Source organism: Mustela putorius, unplaced genomic scaffold (genome assembly GCF_011764305.1).
Source record: "Mustela putorius furo isolate JIRA1106 unplaced genomic scaffold, ASM1176430v1.1 tig00000592_pilon_pilon_pilon, whole genome shotgun sequence".
Taxonomy (NCBI): Eukaryota; Metazoa; Chordata; class Mammalia; order Carnivora; family Mustelidae; genus Mustela; species Mustela putorius.
In genome coordinates, this window is record NW_025421426.1 from 10,387,505 (window position 1) to 10,408,258 (window position 20,754).

General features: G+C 51.7%; 1 protein-coding gene across 6 annotated transcripts in view; it reads right to left on the reverse strand.

The window, feature by feature from the left end:
- Positions 1-2,118: 2,118 nt before the first annotated feature.
- Positions 2,119-20,754, reverse strand: part of TOX2 (TOX high mobility group box family member 2) — a 139,047-nt gene continuing 120,411 nt past the window's right edge. For 5 of the 6 annotated variants that reach the window (XM_045082184.1, XM_045082183.1, XM_045082186.1 and 2 more), the window contains 6 exons: positions 10,323-10,562; positions 7,807-8,034; positions 7,301-7,381; positions 6,254-6,649; positions 5,414-5,544; positions 2,119-3,137 (listed from right to left, as the gene is read on the reverse strand). In XM_045082184.1, the coding sequence (XP_044938119.1) occupies positions 3,101-3,137; positions 5,414-5,544; positions 6,254-6,649; positions 7,301-7,381; positions 7,807-8,034; positions 10,323-10,562 (1,113 nt within the window). In that variant the 3' untranslated portion in view covers positions 2,119-3,100. The remainder of the gene's footprint in view (positions 3,138-5,413; positions 5,545-6,253; positions 6,650-7,300; positions 7,382-7,806; positions 8,035-10,322; positions 10,563-20,754) is intronic. The other variant, XM_045082182.1, reaches the window with a different exon arrangement.

Genomic DNA, 20,754 nt, shown 5'->3' on the forward strand with positions numbered 1-20,754 from the left:
AATCACGATCACAGAGCCACAGCGTCTGGGGGTCCCGAATCAGGAAAGCAGGGCGCCCCAGAACCTCACGTCCACCCTCCAGCTCAGGCCCACTCACTGCACGGGGCACAGCCCCGACATGGCCTCACCCCAGAAAACTTTGGGGCCCCTGGTTAGGCTGGGGGCCCCTTTCTTCTCCATTCTCCTGTCCCCTTCTGCCTTTCAGACTTGTCACAGAGTATAGTTAACTTTATATTTTTATGATTTATAATATAAAGTTAAGATTTTATAACTCAGTATTACCGTTTTCCTTCTCTGCCTCCCCAGCTAGCCCTTAAGCTCCTAGGGGTGGGATCTGGGTCGGATTCCCCCAGTATCCCTGGGGCTCAGCTGTGGCAGAAAGGAAGGGCTCACCTGTTTGTATTCTTGCAGAATGAACCATGGAATTTCGGCATGGTGGACTCTTAAGAGTCACTGGAAGGCCTCTCCGGGCCATGTTGCCCATCTTCAAGTCTAACATGGAACTTCCTATGGGCCTTCCAGGGAATGATTAGTGTTGGACAATCTGGGCCCAACCACCTCTTCCTCCTGGGGTCCAGAAGCTTGGCCATTGCCCAGCCTGTGCCTCTGCTGTAATTCCAGCATGTCTGTGGGAGGAGGTGCAGGGTGGCGGGTTCTGCAGCAGGTGCGTGGGCCCCGGGTGGGCCAGCTCCGTGAACGGCCAGCTCCATGGACAGTGGGTTGGGCTGCAGGGGCTGCCGATCCTTCCAGTGTCAGGGGCATGGTTCTAGATTCTAGGCCATACCATGGGGCTTCAAAGTGGGTCCAGAGCATAGACCGACCTTGGCAGCTTGGGGGTACCACGACCCCCGACATCTGAAGGCCAGGTGGTTAGACTGTGCTTGGGCAGAGCTCCCCTTGTCCCCGAGCACCTCTTGCCACAGAGAGGCCAGCCTTGGCCTTGGGGGCCTCAGAGGCAAGAACCTGATCGTCTGGCCCTCATTATTTGGGGTTGTCTGCATGGATCCCAAGGATGCTGTTTTCTCCTATGTAGAAGCGGGAGTTGAATATTAAACTAAGTCATCACCGTGTTACTGACAAGCTCCGTGCAGGAAAGGAAATTGTAACCGTATGAAATATTCATGCCTCACATTGCAGTGATGCTACGGGCAGCAGCGTGTTGTTTTTGTTGTCGGTCTGGTTTTCTTTTTTCTTTCTCCAAAGTGGATTACAAAATGCCCTCCAGTGAGGAAACTGCTCCCAGAGAGATTGTGTGCCAGGCCTGGGGCTGTTTTCTGGAAGAAGGGAGGTTTCGGGATCACAGAGGGAGAGGCCCTGAGAGCGGACAGGGGAAGGCGGAGGCTCCTCCATCCAGGTCACGGGCCCCCACCTGAAAATAGCCATGTCACGGGGCCCGGCAGGAGCAGCTCCCAACAGCTCCTCCATACCAAGAAACGGTTATTCTTCCAGATACGTTAAAATCGTCACATAATTATTACTTTTTTTTTTTTTTTTGTAAGTACCACCACCTAACATCTGTTGAGAAATCTGGGCTAGAGTCCCTTGTCTGGGATGCCCCTTTATTTTATTTATTTATTTTTTAAAGATTTTATTTATTTATTCATTTGACAGACAGAGATCACAAGCAGGCAGAGAGGCAGGCAGAGAGAGAGGAGGAAGCAGGCTCCCCGCTGAGCAGAGAGCCTGATGCAGGGCTCGATCCCTGGACCCTGGAATCATGACCTGAGCCGAAGGCTTTCATCCACTGAGCCACCCAGGTGACCCTGGGATGCCCCTTTACATTCAGGTTCAGAGAAGCCCCTGCTCCCTTGGGTGCCATCAGATGGGCAGCCTGCTCCCCGCACAGCCGGTGCTCAGTGCCCATAACCCCCGCTCATCACCAGGACCCCGCCGTGTGTTGGCACCATCGTCCTCCTATTTCTGGAGGTGACAACACTGAGGCCAGCAGGGGGAAGGGGGGCGCGGTCCACTCAGACCGTCATGGGGAGGACACGGCAGGTGTGACTTGACCCGAATCCCACTGACATCAAGGGCTTCGTCCGCCGGCAGAGCTGCCACCAGACGCCACATCGCGAGGCCTGGCTCTGGCTCACCACGGGCACCGAAGACACAGACGAGTTTTCAACTTTTCAGAAGTTTTATTATAAAGAAACCGAGAGAAGCACTGGGCACCAGGACGGACGCTGGCCAGAGCCAGGAAACCGCTGCAAACAACTTCAAGAACCAAAACCCAAAGCAAACCCGAAAATCACACGCACATTATGATAAACTGCATTTCTGTTCTCAACTTTGCTTCATAAATAGACGAAAGTCGTGTTGGCAATTTTAAATAGACGGACACAGGGTTAAAAAAAAAAAAAGCGCAATGTCTCCAAGTGTGGCTCTAAGCGGTCAGGCTCTGGCCTCACGGGGTAGGGGTCTGGCTCTGGCCGCAGGGGTTTGCGGGGGGAACAGTTTGGCGGCTGCTTTTGCGCACGTCTCCCTCAAGAGAAAAATGCAAAAAAAAAAAAAAAAAGAAAGAAAAAAAATGTGCTAAGGGGTCATATAAAATGTTCTTCCCCTTAAAGGAAACTACTCTCCTTCCCCACAAAATCATCTCATCGATGTCTTCAGCCCGGGTCTAAAACACTTAGTCAACTACTTACATGGAACCAACAGTTCAGAGGTTTGGTAATCTTTGTTCACACCCTAAAAGCGCGTTTGCACATCCTCGGCCAGACGGCCCGGGTCCATGCATCTGGGGGTGGGTTTCGGTCGGAGGGCAGCCGCCGCCGAGGAGCCTGGGCTGGGCCGGAGGTCCGGACACAGAGTACTGTGTGCAGGGCAGGGGGCGGGGTCCACAGCAGCCCCGGAGCAGGTGGGTGGGGGGGGGGCAGAAGGTGCCCACAGGTGCTGCGGGCGGCGGCGGCGGGCGGAGGACCGCCTCTGCAGGGTCTGGTGGGAGGTCGAGGAAGAGACTCGGCCCTGGGGCGTCGTCACTGCGTCACTGCTCTCTTCCCAGTCATCCTGCTTCCTGCCCAGGCTTCCCTTCTGCTGTGGGCCCTTCAGGCTCTGAGCAGTGCCCCTCCAGCAAGCCTCAGGGAGGAGAGGGGAGGCGGGATTAGGTGAGGTAGAGCGATTTATCCCTGGGGAGCAGGCTGGGGAGAGAGGAGGGGCTGTCAGAGCCTCGGGAGTCTGGGGCGGGGGACGCGGGGGACACGCTGGACCACCTGCTTGCTGGCTGGCCTTCACCTCCCCCCTGGACGTGCAGTGCCCCTCTGAGGACGAGTGGCGCATGCGGATCCCTCCCCGACGGACAGGCCACCAGCCGAACCAAGCAACCAAGCTCCTCTCCTAGCATCCATCCCAGCTGGGGACCAAGGAGTCCTCCGCCCTGGGGGGAGGAGGCTGCAGCGCCTCTGTCCATCAGACATCCCCCTCCCCCGTCTCTGGGGGCCCGTTCTTAGCCATTTGCAAACTTCACACGGAATCAGAGGAGGGCAGGCACCTTCTGTGTTTTAAAATACGGCGCTCGCTCATGGAGAGCCAGGGGGACCTTGCTGGCATCGTGCCAAGAGACATAAGTCCGAGGAAGACAAGAATCGAGCATCAGAGTCTACACGAACCCCAAACCAAGCTGACAAAGAGAGCGAAGTGGTGGTTGGGGAGTGGGGGTGGGGGGTAAAATGGGGGAAGTGTCAAAAGGCATAAGCTTCGGGGTCTAACATGAGTGAGCCTTGAGGCTGCCGTGGACAGCGTGGGGACTACGGTTAATAACACTATTTTTGTAAGTTTCTGTATTTGAAAGTTGCTAAGGGAGTAAGTCTTAAAACGCTCTCATAGGACAAGAAAACCATCTGTGAGTGGCCACAGATGCTGACTAGACTCCGGTGGGGATCTGTCCCCAGCACACACGGGCCTACTCGGAGCCCACGTGGACGCCTGCAAATAACACGCCAGTTCTTCCTGCGTTCAAAAAACCAAGTAAAGTAGGTGCTGCTGCGGTCTGCCCTCCGTGTCGGGGGGAAGCTCGGACATGTTCCACTAGTCCACTAGTTCCACTAAAGTCCACTAGTGAGCCCCCCCACCCCGCAACTCTGACTTGGGGAAAGGAGCCTGCAGCAGGAGGGCAGGCGTGGGAGGGTCTGCCCCTTGTTGGGGTGTGGGGGATGGGAGGGTCTGCCCCTGCTGCCGGGTGGGGGAAGGGAGGATCGGCACCTGCTGGGGTGGGGGGTGGGGAAGGGGATTCCGGCTGAGCCGAGTGTGCTGCGCAGGTAGACTCTCACTGGACACCGGCAGTCAGCCGGGGGGCACTTGCCGTGTCTGCTGGCTCCCTGGCCACCCTGGCTGGATGAGGAGCAGAAGAGCTGGGGCAAGGGGCAGCTGGAGGCCGGCAGCAGGGACAGCCACCTGTCCCGCCTTCCAGGATGTGGAGCCGCTGCTTGGACCCCAGACCTCAGGGGTAGCCATAGAATTGGCTCTTGCCAGGAGAATGGGAGTTCGGGGTTGGTGGGTAAAGGAACTGGGTGCCCTCTCCGCCCATCTCCCTCTTGAGCTGGCTGAGATGACAGGTCACTGACTCTTGGAGCAGGAAGACCTTCGCGAGGAAGGGCAGCTAGCAGAGCCTTGAAAGGCTAAGGATGGTAGGGGAGGTCGGAGGATGAGGTCCACGTAAGGACCACAGAGAAGCCAAGCGGCCTGGGGGTTGGCGTGTCAGAGGGGCACTGGACTGGAGCAGTGGGGGTCCCAGTAAGGCGTGTGACTCCTGCTGTTGGCTGGTTGGCCCTTGGCCGAGGATGCGGTGGACACCGGGGGTGCTGCCCTCAGATCGCCGTACTGCCCTCCCAGTGGCCTCTGCTCCAGAGACCTGCCGCGTCCAGAGGCCGCACTCCCGGGTAGCCCACTGCCAATGGCTGATTGACATGGGGAACAAAAAGCCCTAACCTCACGGCGGGCCCCTGTCTGTGGTGCCCTCTGTGCTCCCAGTGGGACGGGGCAGAAGCGAGTCTCTGGCTGAGAGCTCACCCTCGCTGGCTCCTTCCCCGGCCTGGTCCCAGCTCCCTCCCTTCCTTGGTCCTGCAGAACTTCCCTCAGCATCATCAAGGGCATCCAGATCCTGCTGCCCAGGCTCTGCTTCTAGGGAACCCGACCTGAGTGTCACAAGGCAGCCCTCGTGAGCAAACCGGGACAGCGGGGGGTGCAGCCGGACTGAAGATGGGCCCCTTTCCCAAGCGGAGCCTTGGCATCGGACCCGCCAAGTCCTTCTGGGGTCTCGCTTTGTTCTGCGTCTTCTCGTGAAGACGCCGGGCAGCCAGGCCCCAGGAGGCACGGTTGCGGGGCCGCGGTGACCCAAAAGGCCTCGCCTCTCCCCATCCCTGGGCGGCCTGTGCCCCCTCTTCGGCTCGTCGGCAGTGGGGCGCTCGGGGGGACCCACCTGCACGTGCTGACGCCACACTCGGCGCTGGGGTAGCTGCTCTCCCAGTCGCCGCTGCTGCTCGGGGGGTTGGACGGGCCCGGTGAGCGGGGTCCCGAGCCGCTGGGGAACTCGGAGATGTGAGGAAAGTCCTGCCAAGGGGCAAGGAGGCGGGTGAGCCGGGCAGAGGTGATGGGGAGCACAGCGCAGGCCGGGGGGTACCGGCCCTGCCCACGGGAGCTCGCAGGGACGCTTCCTCTGGCTTCTAAAAGCCTCGCCTCTGCCCCTCTGCCGGCAATGCTGCGTCCCCGTCTGGAGCTGAGCACCTTTTGGAAAATTCAGCCCGTCTCCCAGCTGCATCTGGAAGTGAAGGGCTCTGCTTTCAGGGCCTTTCCTCTTCCGGCCTCGGTTTCCAGTCTGTTAAATGGGAGTTGTTGTTCTGAACGACACGAATCTTGTAACAGCATCAGTGGAATGGTCGGTCAGCGGCTCAGGCCTCCGAGGCTTGAGGGAGAGCCAGGGGCCGGGGCTGACCTGGCAGAACCTGCACGGCCTCAGCCCATTGGGCCAGAGAGCAGAACCGGACAGAACCGGACAGAGGGCAAGAGAAGGATGGGCTTGGGATATCCCAAGACTCTGAAGACTCTGGGGACCTGTCAACTGCTCAATGCAGCCCGTACCTCTCAAGGAAGGCGGACTAGACCCACTTCACAGATGTGGTGACTGAGGCTCAGAGAGGTAAGGTCCGCAGGCCAAGGGGCTGCTGCCGGCAAGGGGCGGGGCCAGTATCTGAAATCCCCGCACTGCCTGCCCTCCCCATACAGGGATCTGACGGGCACGTTCCCATGGGGCCCTGCTTACCTGTGGCCCTGGAGGTGAGGGGCTCATCGCCAGCTGCACCTGCAGTGCCATGGGAGTGGGCAAGACCGGAGCCTGGGGGGCCGGAGACATGCTAACAGGCGGACTGAGGAGGGTGCCCTGGGCGTGGGGCGGCAGTGGCAGCTGCTGGTGCAGTGGGGGGCTGAGTGGGAAGGAGGGTGGCGGCGGCGGGGACGCGCTGAGGCCTGGCAGCAGGGACTTGGACCCCAGCGTCCGGGCCAGGCTGGCGGGGGACGCCCCGCTGCGGAAGGCCTGCAGGTCCGACGGCGTCAGGAAGGAGGCCAGGCCCGGCATGGCATACATGGGCTGCTTGGGCGGCAGCATTTTGGCCGGCGGGTTCGCCTGTGTGCCTTTGGTCTCAGCCTGCTCTGGGGAGCTCTGCAAGGAGACAGACACCAGTCACTCTGGAGAAGACGAATAAGCCAGAACTTGGGCCATGAGAACCCCTGGGTCTGCAACCTGCCGACATGATCCCTGGCTGGCTCTCTGGCCCCTTGGTGGGGGAGCTACCGGCAAACCAGAGGTAATCCTGGGTCCTCGGTGCGCTTGGCTCTGACCATCAACTGCCCCCTGCGTTAATTCCTGGGGCTCCCCTGCCCATAGGAAGCCCAGCTTCCTCAGCCTGGCCCGTGATGCTGGCCTCATCCAGCCAGGCCTCCCTCTACGCTCCTCTCCAGCCTCTACGCCTTGCCTGTGCTGTTCCCTTGGCTTGAATTGCCCTCGCTGCTTGGCCCTTTGTGGCCTGACAGACATGCCTTGCGCTGCGTGACAGCTTCCAGATGAACGCCCCGACGCTCGTCATTTCAGGCAAGCTGCCTAAACCCACTGAATGCTGGGTTCTTTTTGGAAGAATTCAATGAAACGACACGCACATAAAGCGCCCGGCACGAGCGTGGTGCACGGCAGGTGCAGGGAGAAGTGACCCCACCGGGCTTCTCTGTCCTTCCCAGGAACTACGGCATTGACCCTTCCCAAGGGCCTCGGTGCCCCCCCCTTGATCAGGGCTGGGCCAGCGGGCCAGGGTGTTACCTTGGAGACAAGGCTCGCCCTGTAGGCTGCCAGAGCCTTTAGATACTCCTTCTTTGCCGCTTCGGTCTTTCTCTTGTAAGCCTGAAAGATCCAAAACATGGGCAACATCGGGGAGAGGTCAGGTGATCAGCCGGAGGCATTTGCCTCTGAGCTCGTTCTGTTCCCTGTTCTCCCTGGATGCCTTTGAGAGGGGCCGGGCACATGGTCAGTGGGGCAGAAGCCCTGGCCTGGACTCCAGGCTGGCACGTTGGAGGGACAAGACGGACAGAGATGCTTATTCTCACTTAACGGAAGAGGAAGGAGAAATCAGAATGGTTAGGCCACTAGTGAATGCAGCTGGCAAACAGCAGGACTGGAAGGGCTCTAGCGTCCCAGCTTACAGATGGGCAAACTGAGTCAGGAGAGACCCCTATAGGAGGCTTTTCCTGATTTCAGGCATTCCAAGTCTGTCACTGGCTCCAGGGCCTCAAAGCCCCGGGGGAGGGCCCTGGAAGGGACAAACTCACCTGCTTCTGCTCCTCTCCCAAGCTGTCCCACATGGAGGCCACGATTTTAGACACATCCCCGAAGGTGGCACTGGGGTTCTGTCCCTTGATGGCAGCTTGAGTGTCTCTGAAGAAGAGCGCATAGGCTGACACGGGCTTCTGTGGCTCGTTGGGGTCCTTCTTCTTCTTCTTCTTTGGGTTCTTGGTCTTTTTTCCTGGGTCGGTGGAAGGTCTCTTCTCTCCTGACATCTGCACAGGGGAAAGAAGTCAGAAAAGCAGAGACGCCATGGGCTTCCCCCTACAGGTCCCCACCCACTCAGCCTGAGGCAGAGGGGACCTTCCCCAGCGGCCCTACCGCCTGCCTGTCCAGCTCTGAGCGGCCACAGGCGCCCAACCCCCGGGCTCCAGCTCAGGCTGCATGGACCACACTGTCATGCTCACCGCTCTCTGTGTGAGAAGCAAAGCGCGCACACACACACACACACACACACACACGCGTGCGCTCGCGCACACATACATGCAAACACGCACATGCACACACTCACGCACACACATGTCCTGGGCAGGAGCTAGGAACCCCAGGGTTACTGTTTAACTCATGAATGAAAATCAGCAAGGTGGCAAAGTTGATTCGAAGAGAAAAAGTGCCCTACAGAGCAATGAAACCATCACCTTTGGGGCTTTTACTCTTTTCTCCCAGGTAGAAGTCATTTGCGTCTCTATAGGGAGACATTAATTCACCTTATAATCAGACAAAAATTGTTTACCTCTCTGCCTCTTCTTTCCCAAGGTAACATCTACGTTTATAGAGTGTAAAATCCCCTAAAGGATCAGGAGTAAGGAATCCCAACAACTACGCTCTCCTAGAGAATCTGCGGGCTCCCGCGTGAGCCTGCGGATGCGGTATGCCACTGAAAGTGTGCGTGGCCCTGGGCTCAGTCCAAGTTTTGAGGATATCAATTTTTCTGAACTGTCCTCCCTTGTGATCACAAAAAAGCCCCAAAGATGATCCTTAGCCATCCACGAAATTTCAGGTGTGTGTCTCGGGGCAGGGGACTTAGGGCCGGGGCCCTGTGAAGTTGCGGGACAGGAGACAGGTTATGTGACAAGGTGTGCATGGCCTCGCTCCGGACACCTGGCCGCAGAAGCAGGACCACAATCCTGTGAGTATGCAACTCAAAGCTTGCGGGATGGGAGCCGCATAGGAATGCTGGCCACAGACCTCAGTGGGTCACCAGTAGGACCCTCAGCTCACACGGGGACCAGGAACTTTAGTCAAAGCCCTGGATCCTACAGTGAAGAATGTCACTCTCTACACCAAGCAGATGACACCAGGAACCAATAAGGAAATCGTGGGGGGATGACGAGGGGAAGTCGGTAGCACTGCAGCATCTGTTCCTGCCTCTCTCTGCAGCCAGACTGACATAAGCTCTCTGGAGCCTGGGTTTTCCCACCTGCCAATTGGAGAGGACAATGGCCTTGGCCACACAGGGCCGTCATGAGGACCCCGTGGGTTAATACTGGTTATGTGCTTAGAACAGTATTCGGCCCCAATGGGGTGTGCTAAATATAAGATAAAATAAAGCCACTCCTGCAAGTTACAATGCGGATGCAGCTGGACCAGATCCAGAGGTGCCCACCCAGCCCCGGAGGTCAGGGTCCCGGTCAGGTGGCACAGGCGCCACTGTCACTGCCCCAGGCATCTGCAGGGCCCCCACGGGGAATGAGAGCCCTCAGGAAGAAGAAATGGAGGTGGGGTTCGGGGGATCACGTTTGGGTTCTGCCACGGGCTCATGGGGAGAGTCGCAGTGAGCGCAGCCGTCCCTGGGCTCTCTGGCCTCTGTCTTGCGCCCCAGAGAAACCAGATGCCTTCCCACAGCCAGGGGGAGCTGTCAGTGCACAGGAAGGGCAAGCCTGCACAGCTAGTGACCATTCACCCCCGACATGTTCTTTAAAGGCGGGACCACCCATGATTCCAGGGGTGCTGGGGGTAGGGGGAGCTTATCCCCAGGGGGAGCGTGTCAGTTCCGGTGCTGCCCAGAGCTGTCCTCTGCTGGGCCACACACCTTTGTCAGAAAACCTTCTTCTGCAAGGCCAAAGTGGCCATAAGACGTGACCCTGAGGATATTGCTGATGCCATCAATGTCACCGAGATGACCCACTGGCCATTGAGGAATAAGCCCTCACCACGTTGTCACAGGATTCTCTCATCCGCCCCCTCGGCCACTGGTGAGCATTGTCTCTGCTTTATACATAAGGCCCTGGGAGCAGAGGGGCACAGGTTGGCAAGGACACTCGGCAAATCTAGCAGCTGCAGCCAGATAGCCCCAAGTCCAAGCTCGGCCATCTCTACTGACCAGGGGCTCCAGCTGGCAGACCCTGTGCTACCTGCTGATTTCCCTCTGTGCCCTCCAGCAAATGCTACGGTTGTGCTCTTGCGGTCTGGTCTCCAGGCTGGTGATGCCCGTTTCCACATAGGGCCCACCCGCCTCCTGACGGGAGGGCATCTCAGGGCCCCGCGTGGCCTCCCGACCTACCTTGAAATGCGCTTCTGATTCCTCCTCCTGAGTTGAACTGGAGGGGGAGGGCGTGGCTGACTTGCTCCCTGGGGGGGACGGGGAGCTGTGGGCGATGCCGCTCCGGATGCCCATCTGAGAGATGAGCTGGGACTGGCTGAGGGCGCTCATGTGGCTGGCCAGCATCGCCGGGCGGCCCAGCAGGGGCCCCGGCCGGCCGGAGTCGTAGGCAGCGACCTCCGAGTGGACCATCTCCTGGATCTGAGAGAGGAGAACAGGGCATGGTGAGCTAGAGGGGACCTGCCTGCCCCCATCACACAGCGGGACTCCGAGGAGGGGCAGGCTGTGGGCTGTGGCACTGTGGGCTGCGCTCCCCTGGTTTGGCGTCTTATAAGCTGGGTGACTCTGGCTAAGTTACTTAACCTCTCTGTGTCCCCACTTCTTTGTTGGAAAAATGCGGATAATAATTAAGCTTACCTTCAAGTGTTGGTTAGGATGAAATGTGCCTGGCACCTAGTAAGCCATATATTGGGTAAGAGTTTGTTAAATACATAGAATAAATAAATCCCTTAATAAAGCTATATATTTCTCTTCCTCTCAGCCAGTAATTTTCTTATTAAATCTTCCCTATTACATTTCTAACTGGTAATTTTTGGACTACAAGAAAGATCCTGGGGCGCCTGGGTGGCTCAGGGGGTTAAAGCCTCTGCCTTCGGCTCAGGTCATGATCTCAGGGTCCTGGGGTGGAGCCCCACATCGGGCTCTCTGCTCAGCAGGGAGCCTGCTTCTTCCTCTCTCTCTCTCTGCCTGCCTCTCTGCCTACTTGTGATCTCTGTCTGTCAAATAAATAAACAAGATCTTAAAAAAAAAAAAAAGAAAGAAAGAAAGATCCTGACTTTCACATACAGGCACTGCTCACACTAAACGCATATGTGGGACAGTGTGTCCTTGTCACTTAAATATCTTAAATACACACACGCGCACATTGTGGAGTGCGGCATACCAGTCTCTGCATCCACTTATAATTATTTTTATTGCTTTTGCATCTGTGTTTATTTTCCCTTTGTTACTTCTGATGCCAAGTAGCTGTGTTTTCCTCTCATGTTTTCTTCATTAGGCGAGCTCATGGATTTTCCCATTTTTATTATGTGGGAGGTTTTCTCCTCCTCAAAAGAATCAGATTTCATATTTGTTTATCGCTTCTCTGATTCTTTAATATCTAATCATCTGTATCTTTATTAATTACGTCCTTTGATTCTAAAAGATATGTAACTGTTCTTTCCGCCCTGCCCGCCCCTCCCCCGTCCCCCGCCCCCGATTTTGGTCACGTTTCTAATTCATTATTTCCATTCTCAATGTTTAGAAATATGTTGCATGCCATGAAGTTGCCTCTGGGCATGACTTTGACATTTCTCATAGACTTCACCACGTTAAGATTTTCGTTAGTGTTCTTTTTCTGTGTATCTACTTCAATTTTTTATTTTCTTTCATCCAAGACTTGTTTAAAAAAACGTTTTGGAAAAAGAAAGTTTTGAAATTTCTAAGAGGTTCATTTTTTTGTTTGTTTGTTTCTTTTCCCTTTGCTACTAATTTCTAGGGACACAGGTGATCAAAGGACATCCTCCGTACTATGTGCACTCCTGAGACTTTGGTAAGGTTTCCTTAGGACCGAAAGAAACATCTTTATACTTTGTACCTTAGCCCTCAGGAACAGGGCGAGCCTGGTGCAGATTAATCTGGTTTCTTAGAAGCCACGTGCTATGGTTTTGATTCCTTCCTGACTTTTTTAGCCCCTCTAAGTTGCCTCCAACTTTTCTGCTTCCATCACAATCTTCCTTCAACACTTAAAGTGTTTTGTTTGGGGAATATTGATGTTGGTTTTTATTGCAAAAGGAAGACTGCCTATTACATCTTCATTAGGGATTGAATTTTAGTATTATCTAGAGCGCCTCCCTTTTGCCTTCAGCTCAGCGGAGTCTGATCCGAACATCGCCATCCTTGCCTGGGTATGTATTTGTTTGAATTTGTCTGGTGTGTCCTCAGTTCTGAGGAACTTTCTTTTCCAGGTTTCTCTCCACTCAAACTTTTTTTTGAGGGGGGTGGGTAATTATCTTTGGCAAATGCTGGCATTTCTGTTGTGTGGTTTTTGAAAGGCTGCTTTTCATAATATTTTCCATGGCTATTTTGGCTCCCATATGTTCTTGAATTACGTACATAGGTTAACTACATAAATATATACTTTTTAAACTGCCCGCTTCATCTAGATTTCAGCACTAATAGCATATACCTAGGATAATATTGCTATATTTTTAACCTGCTTCTATGCTTTTTGTAGTTAAATTCCCAGTTGCATTTTTGTGAATGCATGTTGCTTTTTAAAAATTTCCTTCTCAAAGGTTTACATGTTTTAACTCCCCAATGAATCAGTTCTTATATTTTAAAAAATCAGCTTGACAAGTTTTCTGAGAATTAAATTTTGCTTTTCTATGAAGGTACCATAAGTGGCTTTTTATGTTGCTTTCAAATTAAATAATTTATTTATACTTTCACATTTTCTTTTTGAATAATATTAGCATCTAGGGCAGAGGCTCAAACAGGGACCATTTGCCGAGAAACCTGGCTACGCCTAGAGACATTTCTGGCTTTCACAGCTGATGTGTGTGTGTGGAGGTGGTGCTAGGAGCATCTCATGGAGAGAGGTCAGAGGTGTTCCCAAATGTCCTACAGTGTGTAGAATGCCCCCTACACACACATACACACACACACACACACACACACACACTCACACACACCCCACATATCCAACAAAGTATTATGTATCCAAAGATGTCAATTGTGCTGAAGTTGAGAACCCCTGCTCTGTAACTATGATTTTTGCCCCATGAGGAGCATTTTAACTGTGTCATATAAATATTTTAAAAAATATTCTACAACTGAAGATTTTATTTGGTTTTTTTACCTAAAGTTATTTGGAGAAGAGTCCTTATTTAACGTATCCTTTTGTTATGATGGTCCGAAAACATGATTCCTAGAATTTTATCTTTTTGGTACTGGGGTTTTCATGATGGCTTAGGGTACGATTGTTTTTGGTAAAATGTTCCTGTGCATCGGAAATCATGTTTATGCTGTAATATACACATTTCTCAATGTGTCTATTGCATAAACTGTTTCGACTACTTCAGCTGTGGTATGCCAAGAAAAATGAGTTAAAGCAGCTCCTATGTTCCCCTCAGTCTCTCTACAGAATTTAATCAGGTTTCCTCATATATATTGATGTGACGTTACTCCTTGTTATAAAAATTCCAGAATGCTGTATTTTCATTTCCTTCTTAACAATAAAAAAAATCTTCACCTCAATTAATGTTTTTATCTTAGATCTGACTTTACCTGGGATCTGTCTCTCTTTATTTTTCCGTTTTATTGCTGTACACCACTTTAAGTGTGCATCTTATAAATAGCATATAGGTAGCTTTTGGTTCTGAGCTCTTACTTTTTGTGAAATACATATTGTGTTGTTATAGTAATCATAAAGAAACAGACTTTAAGTGCTCTGCTGCAAAGAGTAAAAGATTTTACTAGGAATTTGATTAAAAAGTGGACAAAGAACTTGAATAGTATTTTGAAGATGTCCAAGTGGCCAACAGGTTTGTAAAAAGGTGTGGGGCATCACTCAACCTCAGGCAGATGCAGATCAAAGCCACAATGAGATACCATCTCTCATCTTCTGGGATGGCTATTATCAAAAAGAGAAAAGATACAGGGTTGTGAGTTCGTCCACACTGGGGGAAAAAAAAAAGAGAGAGATCAAAGTGCTGACAAGGCTGTGGAAAAGGGGAACCCATGTGTGCTGTTGGTGGGAAAGTAAATTGGAACAGCTCCTGTGGAAAACAGTCTGGAGTTTCCTCAAAACACTGAAAAAAGAACTACCATGTGATCCAGCCAGACCACTTCTGGGTATGGACCCAAAAGAAATGAATTCACTACCCTGAAGAGATATCTGTGTGCCCGTGTTCACTGCAGTATTTTTCACAGCCGAGACATGGGAATAACCTCGTGTCTTTGAACAGGTGAATGGATAGAGAAAATGCGGGGCTACGTGCCCTGTTATTTGACCGTAAAAAAGAAGGAAATTCTGCCTTTTGCAATGGTATGGATGGACCTTGAAGGCGTTATACCGAATGACACGAGTCAGACAGAGAGAGACAGAGACTGTGGGTTCTCACTCATGCGGGGGTCTAAAAAAGCCGAACTCCAAGAAAGAGAGAGAGCACGGTGGTTTCCGGCGCCAGGGGCTGGGCAAATGTGGGAAGGCGGTCCAAGGGCACAAACTTCGAGCTCAGGGCGAATAAGATGTGGGGATCTAATGCACACCGTGGGGACTCTGATGAATAATGCCTATTATACACTTGAAAGCTATTAAGAATGTAGATCTTAAAGATTATCATGGAACACACACACAGGCACACACAAAGGTAATTATGTGAGCGGATGGAGGTATTAACTGTCCTCGTTGTAGTAATAATTGCACAAAATATATGCATGTACCAAATCCTCCTGTAGACCTTCAAATCACATAGGTTAAATGTTAGTGATATCTCAATAAAGCTGGACAAAATTTTTAACTCTCAAGAAAATAAAGAGTAGAAGGTTTTAAAATCTCTTCTCTAAACATCCCTCTTTCTGTTTCAATGTGTACACTCTCTTCCTTCCCTGAATCTTAAATAAGAGTCTGACATTATTTCCTCAAGGGCAAAATGGCCTTGGGGTTCTACGTTTAGGACCTGTGGGTGTTTGTTTGTTTGTTTTCCTCCTTCCCAGCAGCGTGCTCAGAATTCTTCAACTAGATCTTCCTGACTCCGTAATTTAATATATTGCCAACATGGGATGATGGCAGACTTGAATTTTTGCAAATCTGCAAAGTGTGAAATGCTCTCAAAGTTGTTCTAATTTGCACTGTCCTGATTACTAGAGAGGCTCAACATCTTTGCATAAGTTTACTGGCCATTTGGGTTTCTATTTATGCTGCTGTTGGAGTGTAAGCTAGCAAGTAAGGTAAACGCTCTCGGAAGCAATCAAATAATACACGCATGTACGCTGAAGATGTGCCATCCTGTCACCTAACAACTCTACTCCAAGATATTTATTACAAAGGACTTTCCCAGATGCATAAGAAGACATATATGCTGCAGGATAAATTTTAAAGACATTAGAATGATAAAGCGATTGTCCTTTCGATAGAATGCTGAGCATTGGCTCATGAACGTCTGGGGTTATCTGTTTCTATGGGAAGGTGTGCCTTTGTCTTTGACCAAGCTATTGCACAACTTTGTAAGCTGTAGAAAATTGAAATTAGTGCATCTTATTTTTTAGCACTAAACTTTTTTCATTGTGGGGGCACAAGGGTGGCTCAGTCAGTTAAGTGACCGACTCCTGATTTTAGCTCAGGTCTCGATCTCAAGGTCATGAGTTCAGGGCCCATGTTGGACTCCACACTGCGTGTGGAGTCTGCTTTAAAAAAATTTTTTTCGGGGCGCCTGGGTAGCTCAGTGGGTTTAAAGCCTCTGCCTTCGGCTCAGGTCATGATCCCAGGGTCCTGGGATTGAGCCCCGCATCGGGCTCTCTGCTCAGCGGGGAGCCTGCTTCCTCCTCTCTCTCTGCCTGCCTCTCTGCCTACTTGTGATCTTTGTCTATCAAATAAATAAATAAAATCTTAAAAAAATTTTTTTTTCATTGTGGTAAAATACATATAACATAAAATTTACCATCTTACCCACTTTTTTCAAGATTTAAGAGAGAGTGTGTGTGTGCGCTCACAGGTGGGGAGAACAGCAGAGGGGAAGAGTTCTGAGCCCCCACTGAGCGGGGAGCAGGAAGAGAAGCAGGGCTGATCCCACAGCCCATGAGATCATGACCTGAGCCAAAATCAAGAGTAGGTTGCTTAACCAACTGAGCACACACAGAGGCGCCACCATGCTAACGGTTGTTAAGTGTACCGCTGACATCACACTGTTGGGCAACCATCACCACCATCCATTTCCAGAGCTCCTTCTATCTCACAAAACTGAAGCTCAACCTATGAAACTGTAACCTCCTCTTCTTCCCTCTCTGTGGTGCAGGGCAACCACCACTTGACTACTGTGAAATCTGACCACTAGGCTCTGAGTCTGACTACATCTGGTAGTCAGGGTACCTCTGGTAAGTGGAATTATACAGCATTTGTTCTTCTGTGACTGGCTTAGTTCACTAAGCATCCTGTCCTCAATGTTCACCCATGCTGGAGCCTACATCAGACTCTCCTTCCTTCAAAGGCTGAATAAAATTCCATTGTCTGCGTACACTGCATTCTGTTTGTCCATTCATCTGTTGATGGACACTTGGGTTGCTTCCAAATTTCGGCTGTTGGGAATAATGTTGCTACAAACATGGGTGTTTAAGTACCTCTTCATTCTCTGGAGTATGCACTCAGAAATAGAATTGCTCGATGATACAGTAATTCCATTTTTAATTTTTGAGGAGCTGCCATATTGTTTTCTATAGTGCCTGCACCATTTTACATTCCCACCCATACTGCATACTGTTCCAGTGTCTCCATATCCTGGCCAACGCTTACTAATTTTTTTTTTTTTTATAGTAGCCATCCTAGTGGGTGGAACGCAGTGAATTCTCATCCATAAAAATGCAAAAGAAATGTTGTGTGGGGTAGAGGTACAATTGATTCCATCTTGTAGAAAAGAAGATTCTAAACATACTCTCTGGCTCTATAGATATCAACCAGTTTTGGGTTTATTAGAAAATTGATGTCAGCACTCTTGGTAGCTGATATCTCTGCGTGTCCCTCAGATTCTCCTTTGAGCCAATTGTAATATATTATTGGTTTTCTCATTAATGAATGAGTTAAATAATTGGATATGTCTTCATTTTATATTCACACCAGAGTCACGATGTTACCTTTCAAAAGAGACACATGATAACAAAGATGTTCATTACGGTGTTTTCCAAATTCCAGAAAAAAAAATGTTCACCCCTTAGTGAAATGGTGAAATCTGGGATCTAGTCACATAATGGAACTCTGTGCGGTTAAAGGGAATGACCTACAGCTCCACCTGCAGTGTGGGTAGACTCAGCAACAGGAATGAGGAAACGAGTTTTAGGTGCACGCACCATAACACGTTTAGGTACATGTTTAAAACATGAAACACGACTATAGAGTGTTGAAGGATGTATAAAAATGTAGTAAAAGCATTAAAAAAAACCCTCAGGAAAAGAAAGACAGATATAAAGCCCACTTAATTTGTACCTGTAATACTTTAATTTTTCAAAAACAGATCCGAAGCAAATCGTAATCAATCCCAACAATCAGGGGCTCTTCCGAGCTCCGTGCTGAGGCTGAACGCGCCCGGGGTCTGGGAAGTCCGGGAAGGCAGCCAACACGCCCACCGCCGAGCTACGTAACACACCCGAAATAAGGGCTGCTCTCTCCCCTGAGCGCCAGCCTGGGCCCCGAAGCCCCACTCCCTGGCCAGCTGCCTCTACACTGGACGCCCCACGAGCATGTCAACATGCTGGAAATCGAACTCCGTTCTCCTCTGGTCTGTTTCACCAACACACTCAGTGCCAACCAACCTTGATCTCTCCGTGTTCCTCACACCCCCTCCCCGCTGCCCCAGACACACCTCTGCAGCCTCTGCCTCTGCAGGGAACCTAAGTCCCTCCCCCACCTCTCCCTCCCAAGCGGTCCGCTCTTATTTTCCCATTTCCCATTTCACGTCTGTTCTCTCCACCTCCTGCCAGCCTGTTTCCCGAACACTCCCAGGAGGGACTCTAAAATACATGAACGAGACCACGCTACTCCCCTCCTTAAAATCCTTCCTCGGCATCCCGATCCTCTTGGAACACAATCCACTCCTCTTTCCACACTCTTTGAGGCTGTGCATTACGGAGCCCTGACCCCTGACGCTCCAGTCCTTGTTGCAAACTGTACCCCCTCCGCCCCCGCCCCCCCACCGCCGACTGCCTCTCTCGCTCCCCTCTGCCTCCTTCTCTCAGATCGCCAAGTGCAGGAGGCCTTTCCCAGCCTCTGCTTTCTGTGCCTGAGCGTTCCTCCCCTTGGTCTCTGCATGTGGTTCCTCATCTTTCAGATCTTAACGTGAATGTCACCTCCTCAGGGAAGCCTTCCCTGACCACTTTGTCTAACATCTAAACACAATCGTTACTCTGCGTCATCATATTGCCTGTTTCCTTCATAACAGTTATTTCCAGCTGTAACTATCTTGTGCTTTATTTGTCTCTTGTCTCCTGAGAGCATCCTCTGCCGAGGGCAGAAGAGAAGTTGAGTGCCCAGAAGTGTGGCCCTGACCGAGACAGGAGCGTGTGGAAGGGCCTGGGTTCCCTCTCTGAGCTGTGTTCCAGGCTCTCCCTGGAGTGTCCGCCGTGGGGCTGTGTTCCAGCGGCCGCAGGGCCACGACCCCCCAGCCCGCTCTCTCCTGGCTTTCCTCCCTTCCAGTATCCGTTCCCTTCCTCTTCTGCAGGGCTTTCTGGGGTCAGCCCCCCACAAAATACCGGCACCCAAACCTTTGCTAGTCTGGTTTTAGGGAATCCCAAATTAAGACACCAGCCCCCTCTCAGGCTCTATGCTGGTCGCCGGAGTGATGCTTCTTGAGTATAAAAGTTTCCTCCCTGCTCAGAATCTTTTAGAAGCTCCTGCAGGGCCTGCTAGCCTTGCCCTAGGCTTGTGAAACAAAGAATCGCCCCACCTGTCTTCCCAACCTCTCCAGATCCTTCCACGACGTCCCCAGGGACATGTGGGTTTCCCTCTAAAGGGAGGCACTCCCCCTGTGGCTCACAGGGCCTTCCCTCTATGGCATCATCCTTGGAGGCTGACCTGAAACGTCACCTCCTCAGAGAAGCCTTCCCTGACCTCCCTCTCCAGTCCCCCTCCTCTGGCCACACACCTTTCCCCAGTCTTTCCAGGGCTCAGGTGGGCATTAAGCATCTGCTTCTGGACAGAGACACAAAACGTGTGTCCCCAGCCCCGGGCAGGCGGCCCAGCTCGTAGCTGGCACTTTGGAGATATCTGCGACCAAAGGCACCAAGCCTCCTGCTTCTCTCGTGGAAACATATGGACACATCAGGAGCCACATCTGCAGCCTCTCCAGGAAGGATGATCAGAGGAAACAGCAAGGAGGTGTCCTTGTGAACGTAATGAGATTCGCCTGGCTTAATAGATTCTCGGAGGGGCAGGAGCACAGAGGTGTTTTTCACAAATTCCCCATTTCGCAAATTCCCCTCTGTGGAGAGAAGAGCCCCGGGTGCTGGGGTGCCCCTACCCAGGGTGGGGAGAGGGTAAGAAACCACACCTCTTCCTGCCCGCCCTCGGCCGATTCACAGAACTCACACCCTGCCCGTTTCCTCCCAGGCAGGGACGTGGTGTCAAACACACGTTAAACACAGCCTCACACTCTGCCTGGGAATTGGGACTTTTTTTCTGGAGGCAACAGCAGCTCAGCTCAATTCTGTTCTCTCACTGAAGCCTCTGCCTCTGCTCTAGAGGGGCCAAAAACTTTCTAATTTCTAACCAGACCCCAAAACTAACAAGCCACTGACCAGCATTTGACAACCCCTCCCATGGCCCTAGAGTGGCTCTTTCCAACAGATCCTAATCTCCCTGTTCTACAGACAATGATAATGTCTACATTATCATTATCAATGATAATGTTCTACAGACAATGATTGTTATCATGATAATGATAACAATACTCATTATTTTACTGAGTGAGTACTCACTGTGTACCAGGTACTACGCCAGGGGTGGCATGGACACAAAAACACTTTTATCACCCCTGTTTTTAAAATAAAGACACTGAGGGGCTCCTGGGTAGCTCACTGCGTTAAATCCTCTGCCTTCGGCTCGGGTCATGATCTCAGGGTCTTGGGATCAAGCCCCGCATCAGGCTCTCTGCTCAGCAGGGAGCCTGCTTCCCCCCCCGCCTCTCTGCCTGCCTCTCTGCCTACTTGTGCTCTCTCTCTCTCTGCCAAATAAATAAATAAAATCTTTTAAAAAAATAAATAAAGACGCTGAAATTCAGAGAGGTTAAGTGACTCTCCCAAGGTCACACAGGTAGGAAGTGAAGTGGGGAAAGTCAAAATTTGGGGTGTTTTCTGAGACTGAGATCTTTTCACAGCACCCCCACAGATCTTAAGGGCTCTACTATGGCTGCAGGGTAATAAATGTGCCCTTGCAGGGCAGGTGTGAGGACCCAATGAAAAGATAACTTTGTATAGAGCCTGGCACATGGTAGGTGTTCCTTCCCTTCATTCCCTATGAACATGTTCAAAGTATCAGCTTGAAGCTTGAATCAGAGCAACAGGGCTGAGAAGTGGTCAGAAAAATGGAAGTTTCTGGAATGAGAGAAGCCAGTCTCCAAAGAAAATAAAAATAACAGCTCAAGGTCTG